Raw genomic sequence first — 18,912 nt, forward strand, 5'->3', positions numbered from 1 at the left:
AAATGAGGTTATCTTTAAGACTGCTAAATTAAAACAGAAACCCTGCATTTCAAACTGGAGCTTTAAAGACTTGAATGTCTAATGAACATTCAATGATTCTGGGAGATTAAGTCAAGATATCCTGGCCTCAAGCTTGAGTCTTGATCATTTTCCTTTTAATATGTCTCTTATCCAGTTTAGCGATAGATCTAAAACCGCTTAAATACTTTAATTGTGTTTGGCTTTAAAACTTGTAGACTTGTTCTTATTATACAAAAAATATAATCAGATCAGCTGTCGTACACTTAGGCTACTGGTCAGAACTACAGATAGAATATAGATCTGTCATAGACTAGGAATCCAAAGCTATGTCCAGTACAAAAATACTTAGGTAGATGGAAGGTGCTGGATTGTGCTGATTAAATAGACTACAGTTTCCATAACATCTCTTGTCTGTTGTTTATTTATTTATTGATCTGCCCATTCCAAGTTTTGATTGCCGAGTATGACTTCTACTCAAGCCCTTCCTCCTCCTTTGCAGGCCTGCTCCCTAAAACAAACAGCCTTTGCTTTGGACAGAGTGAAGGACTATGCAGCAGTCTACCTGTTTTAACGCTCCTCGTGCCTGTCAGTCACCGCGGGATCCTCCAATAGCAGGGCTCGTGAGCCGTTGACTCCTCCCCAGTGTATAATTGAAGTTTCCTTAGTTTCTTCGCCGGAGCCTGCACGCAGTGTTGTCCGATCCGCGGAGGGGATTAAATGCAGAGCAGCAGGGACAATGTTTTCCAGGAGCCTGAACGTGTGTGTGACCCTGTGTTTGTGGATTACGGCGCTAACGAGCCCGGGGAGTGTGTCTGCGAGGAAGCAGGACGACTCTTTCTTCACTGCCAGTATTTATCGAGCAAGATGCGCCTCGAGATGCCTCAGTCTGCACATCACTCGCATCTCTGCGTTTTTCAAGCACTCCCAGGTATGAGCATGTGTTCACGGGAACTCCTGACAATATGCGGGGAATCAGAAGCGAATGCGATGCCGTGCCGCTGCATGAATGGGAAGATGTGCCGGTCGATGATTTCCACACAGCCTAAGTCAAACCTGTTTATCCTGAGCCCATTGTGAGAAGGCTGGAGCAGGTCACTAATGAAGCCCGTGTAGTTCATTAGTTTGGTGCTCTGTTAGGAACAATCACTGTCACCAAACAACCCTGTCACAAATTTGGAGATTGAGCTTCACATTAATTATGACAGCTTTGCTTCCTTACAAAGTTGCTATATACAGAGTGTGGCCGTCTGTGTGTGTGTGAACGTGTGGAGTGGGAGGCTTTAAGCTATATCAAGCCTAATTAACGCATCTCAGTGTTTTGAGACAGAGACATTATGAATGCCTCTCAGTTGAGCCAGCTTCCATTCATTACTTGCTAATTACTGGAAAATGAGATACCTCTCACTCATTTGAAATGTACTTGCTGCTGTTTCTTTATGTAGTGGGTAACTTTTCTCTTACCTTGCGTTTGGAGACTTTTGACATTGGTTGTCCCACCAGCAAGCGTGCTGTGACCCCGAGCGCGTTTGAAGCTCCTATATAAAATAGATGTATGCTTTGGATGATTTGGCATGTGGTGTCAGAAGTTGTTTTTCACCCTCCACCGGACACACTGTTCTCTCCCAGGACTCCAGAGAAAAGAGCTGGTCACTGATCCCTCTCCCCTCTGCTCCTTTTCACCAGCTATCTGTCTGCTGACGGCCTTTATATTCACTTCATTTGCATTTGCAAGGCATGTCTTTCTCAAGGTGCATTAATGAATCCCTGATTGTCAGGAAACATTCTGGGGCAAGGTAAATTTGTAATTAGGTCTAATGAATCAGCAAAGCCCATTGCTTTATTTCTTTGGTACCAATTACTTTTACACTGAAAGCACTTATTGATTTGGTGTAGTAATGCAGGTCCGTGGGACACAGAGCTTCTGCAGTTAATTTAAAGGAATTATATTAAGGGATAATAAGGCTGATGGATGAAGTGTCTTTATTCCAATGAAAAATCCCACACGGATGGAAAGTAGAAGACCCAGTTTGTATTTCTTAAAGTGCAACTTGGCAAATAGTGTCAGGGATTAATTTAGAGAATATACAGTGTGTTGCATCCCTAGCTTGCAAAGTTGGGGGGATTAAATTAGTGACCAGCCAGGAGGCCAAATAACTGATGGAGTCTCACCTCTAATGAACAGCTAACAGTCAGTATAATTGACTGCAGAGCCTCAGAGTCTGGGGCGCTCTTCAGCGAGGGGAAGATGAGAGGAAGGTGTTTGTCTAAAGAGAGGGGCGTTTTGTGGTTGGTGATAAGCAAGGGTGCTGGAGCAAGCTTGTGGGTCTAAGAATAGACGGCAATTGTTGATAATTTGCACGAACTGTCTTATGCACTGTTTTCTCAACAGTCCTTTTATGTGAGGATGGGGGGTCTGGTCAGCTGCAAAAACATATGCCCTGCCAATCTCCATCCCCCACCCCCAACCTCTACCCTCCTGGCCCTGCCAATAAATGCCAGCATCACACCTCATAGGCATGCACAGGATATATACATCAAGCTACCAAGTGCTGCTCCAAGGAGGTCACCTTCCTGCTAAATGCTGGCGCCCAATTGTGCTAAATGTGATAAGCTCTAATGTAATGTTGCCACAACAGTGGGGCATGCTCAGTCAGCACAACCCACAGGTGGATCTGCTTCCTCTGCCAGATCTTATTACAGCAACGGCAGCTTGGAGCTCCACTCCAAGGATCGACACGACAGACCTCTTAATTCATCTCGGACATCCTTCAGGGGTCATTTAATACTCAGTGGGAAAACCAAGACATGCAAGCCTTTCCATTTTAATGGAAATGAAAGACCTTGGCTGCATGTCAAACGTTTGCCTCCTGTTTCTTAATATTTTACTGTGTCTTCTCAATATCTGGTAATCTATATGGGCTGCTTATTTTGGTTAGGGTACAAGAGACAAATTTTCCTCTTAACACATTTTGCAGCTGGAATTTAAGACTGGAATGATACTTGGAGAATTTGGATGTTATTACAGATGTTATGAACACCCACGCGTCTTTCCTTTCTTTATGTGGCTGAATCAGAATGCAAATCAGAGACTTTGTTTTAATTGCCCCAGTTCTGAATTAGTGTGAAATGGAAACAAGCATAGAGTTGCTGAGTTAGGAAACTCACGGGTTGTCAGATTTATAGCATCACTAGATTTATTGATGCAATAGTATTTCCAAATAGAGATTTATCGGCATTTTACTCCACTTTTGGGGAACTTGTCACCCTAGTACAATAGACAGAGGGGAACACCCAACCATAAATATTAGCCTCGGACACTTTAAAATATTAAGAGCGAGCTGGGAGCCCCGTGCAATAATGTATTCTGAAAGCATCAGCCTTGTAGTGGATTATTTATGTGGGGACCTGTGAAGCCAAAAACAAGGTGTGTCCACGAGGTCTTGTTATTACATTCGGAGCAATAAAAATCTAACATCTTAAATTCAGTCATTCATCGCTTGTGTGCTGCATAGTAAAGTCTAAGCATCTTGCCTGAGAGGTTTGTGTTTTAAGTGAAGGCAAGAAAAAACATTGGCGAGTGGTTTTTCCATGTCCCCTTGTTTTCGCCTTTGATATTAAATAACCTGCGGTGGAATCAAACCTCAGCCAGTGCTCGTCTCATGTGTGGAGTTTTTCATTAGTGAAGACAGCGGATGAATAAGGGGTCTATGTAGCTTGGCCTCACCTCTCTCCATAAATGCTTTTAAACCATGACAGTCATGTCTGTAAATCTCAGCCCAGAGTGCTGCTACACCCTGAGCTACCTCATTTGACAAATAAGCCTCATTCCTAAGTGGAGACAACTTTACACTAGTGTTGCTTTACATTTCTGAAACACCCTTTAATGTTAACACTGAACACGCACTGAACGCATTAGCTCACTTTCAGAGCGTCTGACAAATTATTCATATAATGTGAATAATTAATGGGCAGAATGACCACAGCCCTCACACCCACTCGAGTCGAAGCCTAAATCTCAGGCTCCTATATTTTGCTGCTGCGTATGTTCCCTTAAGGAGAAGTTATTTTGGTGATGCCTGACAACTCCTGAGATGTCAAAGGACACAGAGAGAGATCGTAGTCTGTCCTTTGAAGTCCAGTCTCCAGTTGACTTGGCTAGAAAAGTACGGGGACCTGTAGACCAGCTGGATTAAATGCAATTTGAAAATGTGATTAGTGGGAACCGCAATGCTTTTAATCCAAATCAGACGCCCATAGGAGACAAAGATTTCCAGTTTCAAAAGCTGGATTGGACTACTCAAAGATCAAAAGGCCTTTGTACATGTTCGTCTCAGTTTGTCTAGACAATGCAACACGCCCTTGCCCACCTGCTTTAATTCTCAACTGACAATGCCCATAGTGTATCTTTGTGATAGATACCCTGTTTACATGCCTCATCTAGTCACTCCGCTGTCATCAACAAAGCATGGTTCACCTTCGTGCGTTTGTGCGCCACTGTCTGGTCTCCTCACACAGGAGAATATCTGGAAAGACTTCATTCACTTGAGTCCTTGACAGTCCTCAGGACTGCATAACGTTCAGACTGCAGAGGAATGTCATGGTGAGTCAGAGGGATGAAGTCCTGACCTATAATTATTCCCCCGTTGGTCCCTGAAATGGTGGGGTCAGGCCTGGACAGCTGGGGCAACATCCTGCTGAGCCTCTCTGCTACGGGGATGCTGTCACAAAGCAAAATTAGCTCCTATGTGGATCTGGCTCTGTCTCCATTGATGGATGGGTAAAGAAAGGTGTCAAAAACAGGATTGATGATTTAGGACATGGCCTTGAGTTGTGACAAACTGTATAAATTATCTGGAGGCATTGCCTGCCAGTGTAAATGTCAAAGTTTTATTGATGTGGTGACACTGATGGGGTTTGTTTGGTGGGATTGATGTTTAAAAGGGGAAAAAAACACATCCTGAAAATTCCACATTGATTTTAATCAAATTATTCAGACAAGATAAGGCATCTTTGAGAACTAAGTCGTAGTTTAGTCAACATTTTGACAAACCACGTCAAAGACTTCAGAAAACCCGCTGGTGCACACTAAATTTGAGCCAATTAACTCCCATTTTTTACTTCACATGGTAACAAAATTAAACTATTCCAATTGTCCTTAGTACTTTTTCATCCTTATCTGAATAGTTTTTTTCAAGAGATTCTCTGAAGACATGACTGTCCAATCATGGCTTCCTTTGAAGTCTTTTCAACCATTATCCTTGACACAAAAAGCAAAGCACCTACTGGTACTGGATGTCAAATTAAAGCCTTTAATGATAAGTTCTCAATGTCTCATGGGAAATTTCTTCTGGATTACATTGTGAGAAAATGCTTTGAACTTGACATTGAACTTAAGCAGACCTTTTGCCTGCAGACCCCTAAAGTTTGGCTTTATCTAACCGCTTCATTTCTTCCACTGGGATGCAAAGGGACCATCCAAAACTCAAGGCCAGATTTAAGTCAATGACTACACATTCCAGCAATGTAACTCTATAAACACAGTCTCCACTGAGAATACTGTCATGATAATCTGTCAGTGATCTTAAGTCTAGGAAATAATCAATGGTCAGATGATTATTTATAATGTCATGGGTGATTAAACCAACTGATGTTGCAGTTCCCGTGTGTGCTACACAACTTTACAGCTTCTTCGAGTTGAGCTGTAAGGGAGTTCCGGTTACGAACCAACCAAAAACGTAAATCCAGATGAATACGTCATTTGCATCTGCTGAATGTGGAAATGTATGAAACATTGTCATGTCAGTTTATAAGGTGATGACATGTCAATGTTGCTTTGCAAGTGTGCAGAAAATCAGCTGTTGCTGATCTGTCTTTCGCCATAATCACCAGGTCATTTATGCCAAAGCTCGAGCCTTCCTCTTGGTATCCAACCAAAATAATGTTCGCAGAGAAAAACAGCATAATTCTCAGTCCTTATGGAATAAGGGAAATGGCTTGAACAAGTCATTTACCTCCACTAGTCCTTCACTTGATAGTCCTCTGTATTCACACATCGAAGCTTTACAAAAACACGGCTCTATTAGGACCAAATGTTTACCTTGTCGGAGTGCCGAAGGTGGCACTTCGACCGCAATTAGAGCAAATTGGCTATATCTGCGGTCTGTGCAGGAGTGCTGACATTAGTTCCTCCTTCCGTGACCTCTGAGATGTCTGTTGAGAGATCAAACAAATTCACAGAAAAGCTGGGGTCACCATGCTCCGCTGAAACTGACCAGAGGTTTGCCCTCACCTTAGTGTGGTGACCCTGCTTTCCTGCTTGGGCTGCATGCACTCAGCACACAAAGCTGACTCGCAGTCAGCCTTTCAGATTTCTGTGCTGTTAACATTATTGTTAATCAAAAAGGCCTTGGCCACCGCGGACGTATATTGTGAGAGGGAGAGGAAAGGGTCAAAGTTGCACATTGACTTGATGAATTGGTTATTATAAATGTTCTTTCAGCAGTATGTCTGATGACTGATGATGTTTTTCCTTCTTTTCAACAGAATAATGGATCCTTGGTGTGGTGCCAGAATCACAAGCAGTGCTCCAAGGTAACACCGTTTCATTTCTTCCATGAGTGAGACGCATGCTACATACATGCCTCGTTATCAAAGAATAATACAACATAAAGTGTACGAGTCACGACAGGACTAGTTTTGTCATGCCTGCGGGATTCACAAGCTGTTGACATAGACTGTCATGAGATAAAAACCATAGTTGATTGCTCCTGCTTTCATAGATACCCATTTGCTCTTGTAATTGGAATACAATTGAAGAAGATCTGAAGAGATTAAAGGTGTGTCAATTTATGAAAGCAGAGCGTGATTGTTTTTTTCTTTCTGCTGTCATTTGGAGTTTCACTCGGATGCATTAAAGTATGTCTCCCGCAGGGCTTGTTTGAGTTCTGTGCCCTGTCCCAAAGAAGGTTGATACAAAGCCTGTGTTGACAGCTCCTCTGAAAAGATGGTGCTGACATATTCTATCAGACTCTCCTGGAGATGTTGACAAGGTCCTCAGAGATGCGCTGTATAGACTGTGGACAGAGAACATGATGGGGCTGAACTAAGGAGGATGTGCTAGCGGAGGTCCAAGTAGAAATGCTTGGAAATGCTTTTGGGATCTGTCAAATGCTCTCATTTCCCGCGCGCAGGCATTGAAACCAAGATCCAGCAATGTTAGACCTCTTTGAATCAAAATAGGGCATACACAACACGCATATTTGCAAGAAGACAGGTTTTCCTTTCATGAAGCATCAGATGTTTCTTTTTTTCCTCACTTATATGTCCGCCTTATATGTCAAGGTAGCTTGGTGAGGACAAATTCGATAACTTTTCCTCGCATGCCTTTATCAGTCTGCAGTTAGAGAGGAATGCATGCTGAGAATTTGTGTAAAACGCATTATTACAATGACTGTGATTAATTGAAAACTCATTAAAATACAGAGCGGCGGCGGTTATTTGTGCTTACTTAATGTGGCTTCATGTGGAGTACTTATTAATCCCAATCAGTGTCTAGTATCAACAGCCTTGCAAAGTGAAATTCCCTTTTTTGAATTTCAAATCGTTTCTCGAGCAATTTGAATTTGTCTTGGATAAAGCCGAGCTATTGCAACAGTGCTTTGTCATGTGTTCTGTACGGGTTGTTTCACGTGTCCTATTTATCATGCACTTACAGCACATTCTTCTGCACTGTTAACACCACTAAATCTGTACTAATTTGGGGGTGAAATGTCATTGTATAGTGCTCCCCCAGTTCCAACACAGGCACGGCCTTTCTGTTTGGAGTTTGCATGGTCTCCCGAGAGCTCAGGTTTCTCCTGCCATCGAAAACACGCCAGGTTAATGCTGCTCTGACTGTCCTTTCCTGCAAAAAGTCGCACATCCTCTTTGAATAAAGTAGTCAAATTACATTAGTTATATTAGTGAGTACAGTCTGAAGCTCGTGTGATCCAAGTTCATTCTAAAACGTAATGTGTGATTAAGAAAATATGTCATTTATTTTATTTTAAAACTTTGGTGACATTTTGCTTCAGTCAAGCAGGCGAACCTTCTTTGTTTTCACCATAATGCTGTGAAACTTGTTCCTCTCCTTTCCACTGCGATAGCCAACAACAGCTCTTGGCACCAGCCATCCCTCAGTAATTCAGAGTTTTATGTTTGAAAAAAAAAGAAAAGAAATAAAAAATCTTTTGCTGGCTGCAAGTCTAAGACAGCATACTGTTTTCATAATCAACCAGCTAACATTGCTGAAACTCTGCAAATATCCCAAAAAACTCTGTAATGAACTTCTTGGTCTCCCCGCTGAAACAAACATGCCAGTTAGCACTTCTTTATCCTACTTGTAGACTGTAAATACACGAGGCTGGATTTGATGTAAGCCCTTAAAAATAATGATATGTTTGTGTTGCTGTTCTACAGCTGTGATGCTCTGCTACTTTCCGTTTCAAGGGCTCTCCAAATCGAATTAATTTAATTCTAGGCTTCAATTCAGCCATTCAGGGTGCGGGCCAGGGCATGGTGCTTAAGTTTAATTTGCACCAAGAAGTCAATATTTTGGTAGCAAACATCACCACACTTCACATCCACATCAATGGCTCGAGTGTGCTCTCAGGGCCTGTGTTTAGCGTGTCAAAACAGAGAGCTATTGTGGCCACTCTGACAATTGCACCAAATGGGCCCATGCTGTACAGTGGTTCCCCGTGAATAGCTCTACAGCCGCTGATTAGCCTCTTCACTTCATGAACAGCTCACAGTCAAACAGAGAAGACAAAGGCAGCAGCTTCGGGGGGAGTGCGTTAGGGCAGAAGGCCTGTCCACCCTGGAGAACGGTTAAAGAGCCACTGAGAGCTCCCTGCCTGTGAAGGAAATGCAAGGAAGGGCTGCCTAATAGTTTAGACAAAGATGCTGTGACCCTGTCCATCTGTCTGCGTTTTAGGAAATCAAAGCCTCCTGTTTCCATTTGTGATGAGAAAGTCATCCCGGTCATCTCGTATGCAGTGTCCAGAGTTGGCCCTGCTCTCAGTTTCCCCCATTGTAATGGTAATTAACCTGCTTGCCCTCTCTCCAGAGCCGAGCGAGGTGGCATTTGAAGAGCTGGGGAGTCATTATCATGCCACAACAGTGGGCCAGCAGACAAAGTCTATTCAGCAGGGGAATGCCAGGGAAGTAGACGGCAAGCAGTTGTAGGAGCTATTGTCATTTTGTTTCCCTACTGTTAGAGCTCGCCTCTTGAGAAGTTTGGCTGTATTCCCTAAAAGTTAAAAAAACCAAAAAAAAAAACAAAAAACACTCCAGGGTGTTCTCTTTTTTTCTTCTGGTGGGGCAAAGAAAATATATTTTGTGTGCCCACAGCATGGGAGAGCATGCAGAAGAAGCCAAGAAGCTTTCCATGTTCAGAGCGTAGCTGATATTTGCAGGGTGTGCTTCCCTGTGGGTGTGATCCAGGCTCCACATCAAATGCTAGGATAGACTTAAGGCAACTAAATGTCTGCAAGAAAGCTGTGCGCTTCATTACTCAAACTTCTATCAGGGAAGGATGAGAAGAAAGGGCATACTCTATATGCCTAGATAGGTTGGCCTGCAGTAATTCACTGAAAGGCGCCAATCAGAATAACTCCTCAGGAGGAAAGTGGGCTATTTTTTACTTTTCCCTCCATATAGGATGATATTTAAATTCCATATTTAAAAATTCCATCCTTTATCGGGGAGATGTTGACTCAGTCCTGCATTTTTCTGTGAGCCAATCATAGCCCCATATTTACTTATCAAGCATTTGCAGGGAGATAAATCTTTAGAGAGCAGCATTGTCTGGCTGCCATTCGACGCCAATGAGTCGTGCATGTCTTTCATAGATGCCTTGCGTGTACCAGGTGGCTCCTTTGAGTGATCTTTCCTATCACTCACACCCTAAGCTTCAAATTCCAGAGCAAGAATAAGAAGTGTTTACTCTTTTGGATTACACGCGCCTTCGTCTTCACATGTTGGAAGCTTTGGAGCGGTTTTCCTGAATAACAATCGCTGGAATGCTACTATGTCACATTCAAAAGTGTCTTTCAAAGACACTATCAACCACAACCCCCCCTTCTACCAACCCACACATTTTCTCACGCCAAAATAAAACGATCACACTTCCTCATCACTTGTTCTTTTTTTTTTTTCCAGAGTGAAATGAACCTATAAAATAGATCCCAAAGTCTCACCTTATTATTATTTCCTGGTTCCAGTTCATCTTAATTGAAGCACTAAATGCATATTCATCAGAAAAGTGTCACTTTCACTTGAAGCTTTTCTTGGTGGTTAGGACATTTTGAGGTGCACTGAAATGATGTGATACAATGGGTAAGGGTTAGCAGTTTTACAGCTGGGCATGGCTGGGATTGTTAGGTGCTTAGACAGACTTCAAAGCACCTTTTGGTCATGTTGAGGCCAGACATTCATCGCACTTCCCCGTGTTAGTCACATTACCAGCACCGACACCTCAAAGCAAGCCAGGCTAGAAATCAATCTGTCAAGTAGACTGTGTCTGGATTGCCCGCCAGCGTACGTGTAAGCAGAGTGTAATTTTTTTTTCCCGAAACAGCCCTAGCCAGTCTGACTTAATTCACTTTCCCATTTCACGTAGTCATATATGTGACCCGAGTGTTCAATTTTGAGAGATCATGTAAAAAGACAGCCATGTATTTTGCCTTTTTTTCCCCCCTTGTATTTTATGTAGTTTGAGGCAGTGTGAGTGTCTGTGTGTGGGTGGTAGAGGAGTGTGAAGCAAGGCTGGTCAGTCCCAGCAGGAAGGACCTGATCTGGACATGGTTGTTAAGTTTCATTGGTTAACGGGGGGGTCGCTTCATTGGCTGCTATCTGTGGAGCTCATTATTCACATGGTGGGTGGCAGGGAATGAAAACCCCCACAGAAAAAAAAAAAAAAAAAGAAGAAACACCAAAGACGTGGCCACAGGAGAGGAGGCAAAGAGGCTGCGAGGCTTGCAGTTGAGACTTTTTCAGCAGTGAAAGCTCAATCCAGAGCTCGTCTTTGCAATCCTGTCTGCTCAGCATCTGAGTGATGAGTGCGCCAGGAAATACTTCAGGAAAAAAATATGCTCGCTATCTTATACCTGTCTGTTTTTATTGATCCGGCAGAGCATAAGGGGCCTTTTTATTTTTTTCTTAAAGATAATCAAAGTTTCACAGATAGCCTGATTTCCCATGTTCTCCCTGTCAGAAAGGATTTAATTCTCTTGAAGGATTAATGTAATCAAAGCTGCAGTGAAATCCTCTTTTAGCAATAATGACCAGTCACACTGAGACAATCTGCCATCATCCAAGTGTTTATTCTCAATCTGAGGACGTATTGGCTGAACATCACAGATTACAACGTACTTATCACATTAACTTTGCCATCATTTCCTTTCCTAAGATCACGTGTTAAGAGGTGCTGTAGCAAGAATTCATTCGGTGGCTTTATTCGCGGTTGTTGTTTGTATTTTCGTTTCCAGACCGATCGTGCCAACAGTCGCCTTGGTGAAAGAAAGATTAGAATTTAAGAATCTTTAAGCTGATGTACTTAGTAGATGGGGGCTTATCAATTTATTCCAGCTGCACTCAAAGCTGCTACATCCCGCAGATAAACCCCACACTGAGTGCTGTGTGTGATGGTTTCAGAACGATTGAAAACCAGGGCCTCGATGACCGATGTATCTCTTAACCTTCTGACTTGGAGATGACTACTTCAGTAAAGTAGATTATACTTCAGCTTTTCCAGTCTGAACTTGTATCAGAGATGAAGAGAAAGTCTATTTTTTTTGTCTTTTGTTTGCTCTCCACAGCTGTATACTTTATCTTACGTACTCAACATGCCCAGGTTTGCCCTCTGTTTGTGAAGTCTTTGCACTGCTTTTTGAATTACATGTAAAAGAAAATTCAGTCATCACATCAAGCAAAGAGAATGCATTATATCACTACTTTTTTTTTTTTTTGTCTGCATGTTATTTCTCAATCTGGATGTGTTGCAATTCAAAGATGCCGATAACGCTGAGGGGCTGTTTAGTGAACACTAGAGAGGGCAAGTAGGATTAGTGAATTTAAAGTGTGTCTGAAACTCAAATAAACAACTGGAGATAGTGGTGGAATGTGACTGAAGCATGGGATTAAGATGGCTTTCCTCCCCTCTATGGCATGTTGTGTTTTATATGTATTTGGCCTACATTGTCACAGAATCTTCAGGTCTGGTCTCATTTGATTTGAGATGAAGCAGGAAGGGATTAAGACGGCTTGAGTGGTCATTTTATGGAACAAGCCAGCAGAGCTAATGCCTTTTGACTTGTTTACCATGTCCTCAGTCTACAATGGCAGAAATTCATTTTTCATCCCATGCATGGTAAGCAGGAGTTCACTGTTGTCGCCATAAATCAACCGTGTGAACAGTCTGAATAAATGGCTTTGCCGATGAGGAAGTGTTTTTATCGTGCGATCCCGCTTTCAACTCTGCTTCTATACGTCTGTCATCAACACATTATGCGTGATTGTTTGGGTGTAAATACAGTATATCATGCATTGGGCAGATCTGACATGCTTTTCGGAAAACCGTGGAGAGGGTTTGGCTTTCCCATGCCATGTCACAGCAAAAGCTCATGGCGGCCTCTTTATCACCAATCTGACCCCACATGATGGATACATCCTGTTGAGTCTAATTGTCATGAAATGTAAACTGAGCTCAGAAGTAGGTGATAACTGAAGGTCTGGTTACAGCCACTGTAATTTTGACTCCTGTCACTGCAGAACATAACGTGAGACGCCCGTGGACCTGTAAGAAAAGGAGCCCTTTAAAGGGCAGTGGGGCATTGGTGTGTTTGTGTGTCTGGGTGAAACTTCAGAGTCATTAAGTATTAAGTGAACTCCTATTGCATTCCACAGTAGACAAAGCACAATTCTGGCAAAGCTGTGCGGGCTGTTTTTGCTCATAAATAAGGCAGGCACCTCTGATTGTGGGATAAATGTATAATTCATGCATTGCCCCCCCCCAACTCCTCCTCTTTTCCTTCTCACTTTCTGCCAAGCTATTGCTATTCAGCTCTTTGTTGTCTGCGCCCTCAACTGCATTTAAATTAATAATTAAAGTGATCCTCAAAGAATGTCTGTGACACCACCTGCTAGCTCACTCAACGTCTCTGAGCCTGGTTTGACAAACAAAATAGAAAGTCTCGAATCACATAAATTCAGTTTCACCCCACTGGACCTGGAAAACAACATTGTTTTAGTTGGTTGTATTGAAGAGGGAATTATGACACTTTAAATGCTCGCAGCATATGTCCCGCACAGGGCTGTAAAACACACGGACATTTGGAAAATATGTCATTATTTGTTTAAGAGAAATTTGAAGAAGCCTTTGCAAATCCTAGTGTCAATCACTTAATAGAGTTGTCACATCGTATACTTATGACTGATGGTTTGTTGTGATAGTGGAAAAACCCACATTTCCATGTGGTATGGATGTGCCTGAAGATAGATGGAGGAGGGCAGACAGCTACCAGTTTGCTGGAATCATAGATTACCTGGTTTGGAACAAATGAAGTGCAGAAGCACTAAACATGCCATCATTTTTGTCTTTCCTGACTAAAGTAATTCTCCACTGACACTGCTAGCCCTGTGGGTTTCCTGTTAGTTTGCAGAGGTTTATGTAATCGCGGAACAAAACACCTCACAGTAACTGCTACAGCATAGTTTTCTTTCTTTCTTTCCCCAAAAATAACAGGCCAAAACTTCATATGAATAAAAAATGTACTTCCATCCCAGCAAATAGCTTTTCTGTTGCCTCTGAAACAATAAAACCAACATAAATCTTACAGCCCTAAATAGAATTAGTGGCATTTACATAAGCAAGCTCCTGCTTATGGGGAAAAAAAGAAAATTGCAACTCTATACAGCCTCACAATCTCACATCTCAAGTCAGCACACTGAATCTTTTTTATTCGACACGATCCACCCACTGTCTGCGCAGCACACACCTGTGCTAATTTACGGCGGCGCAGAAATTAAATACGCGATATCTCATGGACTATAAGGTCACATTAGGTTGAGGAAATGGCGTGTCTAGACTTCATAACAGCTCAGGACGAGGATATCTTCTTCCTGATTTACTCGCTGTATTTTTACAGTCACTTTGAAACATAATGGCACGTCAGAGATATATTGGAAGGCTTTACTAGTGTATTATTTTACAGTCCATCAGATCACAGCTTGTGCGCTTGATGAAATATGTTTTAACCTAGTTAACGTGTAATGTGAATCTCGCTGTTGCTCTCTCTCTATCTCGCTTACTGTTATTTTTTTCATTTTTATTTTTATAGATTTTGGATTAGAATGAAGCTCATTTTTAAAGCAGTTTAAAGGAGGGTCAATGTTAGAGAAAACAGGAAAACCCTTAAGAGTAATGGTCGGTATTATGGCTTTACTGTGAGAAATAGTGATGCTCAGACAGAGTATGCCAAGTCATGCTTGCTGTCATGTAAGAAATTTGAAAATATTTATATGTTAAGATTTTTCTTTTTGGGAAGAGGTTTTGAGGTTTGTTAGCTTCAGCAGCCCACATGTGAACATTTTGAAGCACTACTTTGTAATTTTGAGCAAACTAAAAATCTTTTTGGTTTAGAAGGTTTGGACTAGAACACCAAATACATTCACCGTAATACAGTTAACTACACAGAAATATTATAACACCACAAACACAGTCTAGTTCAGTAACTTACGTTTAAGGTCAAACTCCAGTTGCTAAAGTTAAATGTGCATTCCCCGACTGGTTGGCGAGTGCTGGAGGCTCCTGGCTGACACTAGATGAAATCAGTTGCCAAGATCTAGCTGCACCAAAAACCTCCTATTTATCGGTTTTCTCACTAGCAGATTGCAACCATCACCTGTAGTTTGCATGGAAAATGCTAACTTGTCTGCAAGTACTGGCCAACTACTTGGCCAATATGCTGTGTATATCTCCTGATGTGGTGACACAAACTGTAAATGGAGGATCTTTTCCTGCAAATTGCATGTTTAAAAGGCACGATTCTGTTTCCAGGTTGTGTCGAACTTTAAGGTTTCACTTCTGCTCAGCAAGTAGTTTGCAAGTCTTTGCAGTCATGTTGTCGTCTTTCATGCAAACTGCGAGTAGCCATTGCAATCTGTCCCTCACCAAAGCAATTCCAAGGAGTTTTTTAGTGCAGCACCACACACCTCTTTACACCTAGTCAGTGCCAGCAGCCTCTGGCAACCAGTTGCCAAACAGTCTGGGAATACATGTTTCCCTAGTTAGTGCTAGTTTCAGGTTGGTTGCTGACCAGTCTCTAGGCCTGTGTGACTGGGACCTTAGCTCAGGTGAAGCCTAGCAGAGAGCTAACGTCTGTAACTATTTGTGTCAACATAGACCTGTCACTCAGTGGCCACTTAAATGTGAGACTTGGAAATATATTTAAATGGATGAAAAAAAATCACATAGTTATGTAGGGGGAAATCTGCAACAGAGATTATTTTGTTGTTGTTATTGTTGTACCAGGCTCTAATGCTTTTTATTTCTCCTTTAAAGCTGATCATGTTAAAATGGGAGTCAGTGAGGATTGACTCACTTTTGAAGCCAGCTTCATGTGGCCGTTTGAAGAACTGCAGGCTTCAGCACTTTTGTGTTGTCTGTATTTTTTTAGCCCTGGAGGCTGCCTCTCAGCTTCGCCCTTCCTCCAACTTGATTAAAATTGTTTTTCTAGATCTAGAGAAGAATTTTCAGCCTTATACCAAGATTGTATAAAAAGTAAAAATGTGATCCAAGCTGCACAATGTCACTTGAGGCCTGCTCTTTTTGTCTCTTGATTGACATTTGTTTAATGACTTTTTTTTCGTATCGGTGCAGTTGCCTTAGAGCTGGCACAAAAAGTGTCAGTTACACTGTGCTCGGTTACAAGTACGGCTTGGAAAACACACAAAGATGAACCCAGACAAAAGCTGGAGGCAAGTAAAAGTTCAGTGGCCATGTTTGCATAAGATATCTTACATAATTAAAAAAAAAAAAAAGCTAATTCTTTGTCAACACTGCAGTGCGAGTCTCATGTTTTCTCATGTTTCTACTTTGGAGAGATTTTTGGAAAATGTTGATGTGAACATTGTGGCTTAGTTCAGATGGACGGCCAAAAATGAGTTTTCGAATTTATCAGGTCTTACCTGGCCCTTAGAGTGAGAGGGAGAGAATGAAAAGCTGAGATAGAGAATTGAGAGGAGATATAACAATTTAGGAGAATCTGAGCAAGCTTGGGGGAGGGGAGGGGGGGGTGACAGCTGAATAAAAGTGAAATAGAGTGAGTGAAGAGATGGAGTACGTGCCTGTTTCGCTAGAGGAGAGAGCAAACCCAGCAACTTACTCCTGGATGGGTCGATAGATATGAGCCGGGAGCTGCTGGAATAATTGAGTACAGTCATTGGGAGTGTGAAAAGCACCAGGGCAGCAAAAAATAGCCATAACTCAATGAGATTGGAGGTGAGATTTACAATGTGTGTGTGATCAACAACAAAGAATCCACCATATCTGAGTCAACCAGAGCAGGTAAAAAAAAAAGCTGTGGCTTCATCCCAAGGAGCAGCAAAGGCACCTTGTAAATATTTGTTGGCAGCACTCAAGCTATGACACTCACCATCAGTGCCTGGATCAATACCTTCATCTCCCAGATGTCATCTCTAAGCTTTTGGGATAGCGGTGGGAAAAAATCTACAGGGACCCGTGTTATAGCAGGTTGATTGGAGGGAAAGCACAGGTACCCACATAAATTTGTGTCTGCTGAATTTTCATTTACAAAATGACAGAATCAGTCATAGCTGTCTCACACAGCTCCACGTGACTGTACAAATATGTTCGAGCAATATGGGAAAATGTCATCCACATCAGTTTGAATTATGGCTCCTGTTTTGTGTACACTGTGTATTGTTAAGCCTGGGGCTACCTTGACTGGTAGCAGTTCATGCTTCATTAACTAAAACAATACACTTGTGTGACATTTTCTGTATGCACTTTTCATAGTTTATGTTATTCCAGTTACTCACTTGGGGCAGTAAGCATTTTACAATGGGTGGAGATAACCATACGATGACTAAGAAAGGCAGTTCCATGCACGGCAGACCCCCCTCCCTCGCTCTATCTCCCTTCCCTTCTCAGTCCCCGTGTCGCCCCCCTCCCAGCCTCGTCTCAGGCATGAAAAAGTGAAGATGGGCTGTGGCATTGGCTGCCATTCAGCCCGACTCTCTCATCGGCCCCACAGAATGCCTTTCAGGGTCCCCCAGAGTAACAACTGCTGCGTTTTATTACAGCGTGAAATGGGGAGTGAAAGAGCGCTCTGGATGTTCCTACTTAACCATGCAGAATGTGTCACCATTGGGCAGGAAGATAAGAGGACAAAGGGGAAATCAGCCGCCCAAATGCTTTTGTTAAGGCTAACAGCTCAAGTCCATTGAAACAACCCCATGCTCTTGTTTACATCTCTGAGAAAAGGAAAGCATTTGTGTTTTTTGGGGGGTGAAATTTGTCCTGAAATATGTTAACATTCCATAGAATAATTACATGCATTTCTTGTGATACTAAAACAGATGGTAGCTCCGATGCCAGCCTGAGAAATTTGCTTGAGGGAGCCCCGATGCTGGCACCCAGAACCAGCACATACACTACGCCCAGGTCAATTATGTTCTCCACTCTTGTTCAGTGGTGTAGCTTTTCCAGTTTATGTTTCGGAAGTTAAACATTAGCTGGTGGTGGTGCAAGAAATGTAAATGTTTGAGTACTTCAAATCTCCAGAGGATCCACTGATACTCACTGTAAGATCATACCGTGGCGCTATTTATATAGGAACTTTTACACAAGTTCTAGATATAGATAGACTGTCCCTACAAACCACAAACCACTGTGATGGCACCCACTCATTTATGATGTTTGGAGTCATAAGCGGCTATTTCTGCATCAGTTAGCATTCATAAACTGTACAAGTGCATCTCAAAGACACAGATACCAGCTAATGAGGGGTGAGTAACATACAAATACAAAAAAAATTTGTTGGATGAACCCCCCCAAGTCCATTACACATGGACTTGGCTTCCAGGATAGAAAATTAAAGCCATAAAGCATTCTATCAGAAGGCCACCAGATGGCGATAGCAATGGTTGCATAAAGACTCTCAATCCTATAGAAGTCTATAGAAATATAGCTTTCTGCCTTTACTTCTGTACGTGCTTTCCTGCTAAATTTATCGGCTTATTTACTCATTTTGGGGTCATAATGAATAGAAAATGTAATTTATTTTGTAAGTTTTAGTCATATTATTTTTCAAAATGAAGGTAATGTTTGAATCACAACTCACTGGCCAATGAGTGTGCAGTTTGCACGGTTTTAGTTTAGCAAAAAGTGTCTTTGCACCTAATAATGCATACTTTTCAGGATCCAATACAGTTTTCACACAGGGGGAAGTAAGACCACATAATTTTTTGTATCAGGCGGTGAACATGTTTATTCCTGCATCCAAGTTTGCATTTCTAACCTGGAAGCTGCAACTGATTGCTTTTTTTTTTTTTTTAACATTGGCGTCATTTTCCAGCCCTAGACATTTCCATTTGTTAGTTGAGTTGGGATTTTTTTTGCTGTATTTAATATTTAGTTTAAGAATTCCCATTGACTAAAGGTCAGCAAAACAACATTTTTAAAAATCAATGCATTTAAAAATGAACCTACTTTCATTTTTCTTATTCACAAAAGGTCACCATAGCCAGTAGCTCTAGAGGATTGATTTGGCAGACTTTTACACTGGACACCCTTTCTGAAGCAACCCTAAAAGCAATTATGTCTCCTTC

General features: G+C 42.0%; 1 protein-coding gene across 1 annotated transcript in view; it reads left to right on the plus strand.

Annotated features, from left to right (window-relative positions):
• Nucleotides 1–661: 661 nt before the first annotated feature.
• anos1 (anosmin 1) overlaps nt 662–18,912 on the plus strand; it is a 40,953-nt gene continuing 22,702 nt past the window's right edge. Inside the window, exons 1-2 of the mRNA XM_084954917.1 lie at nt 662–949; nt 6,565–6,612. Of these exons, the coding sequence (XP_084811043.1) occupies nt 758–949; nt 6,565–6,612 (240 nt within the window). The 5' untranslated portion in view covers nt 662–757. The remainder of the gene's footprint in view (nt 950–6,564; nt 6,613–18,912) is intronic.

The sequence above is a fragment of the Perissodus microlepis genome, chromosome 16, assembly GCF_051167445.1.
Source record: "Perissodus microlepis isolate ML-2025 ecotype Zambia chromosome 16, ASM5116744v1, whole genome shotgun sequence".
Classification (NCBI taxonomy): domain Eukaryota; kingdom Metazoa; phylum Chordata; class Actinopteri; order Cichliformes; family Cichlidae; genus Perissodus; species Perissodus microlepis.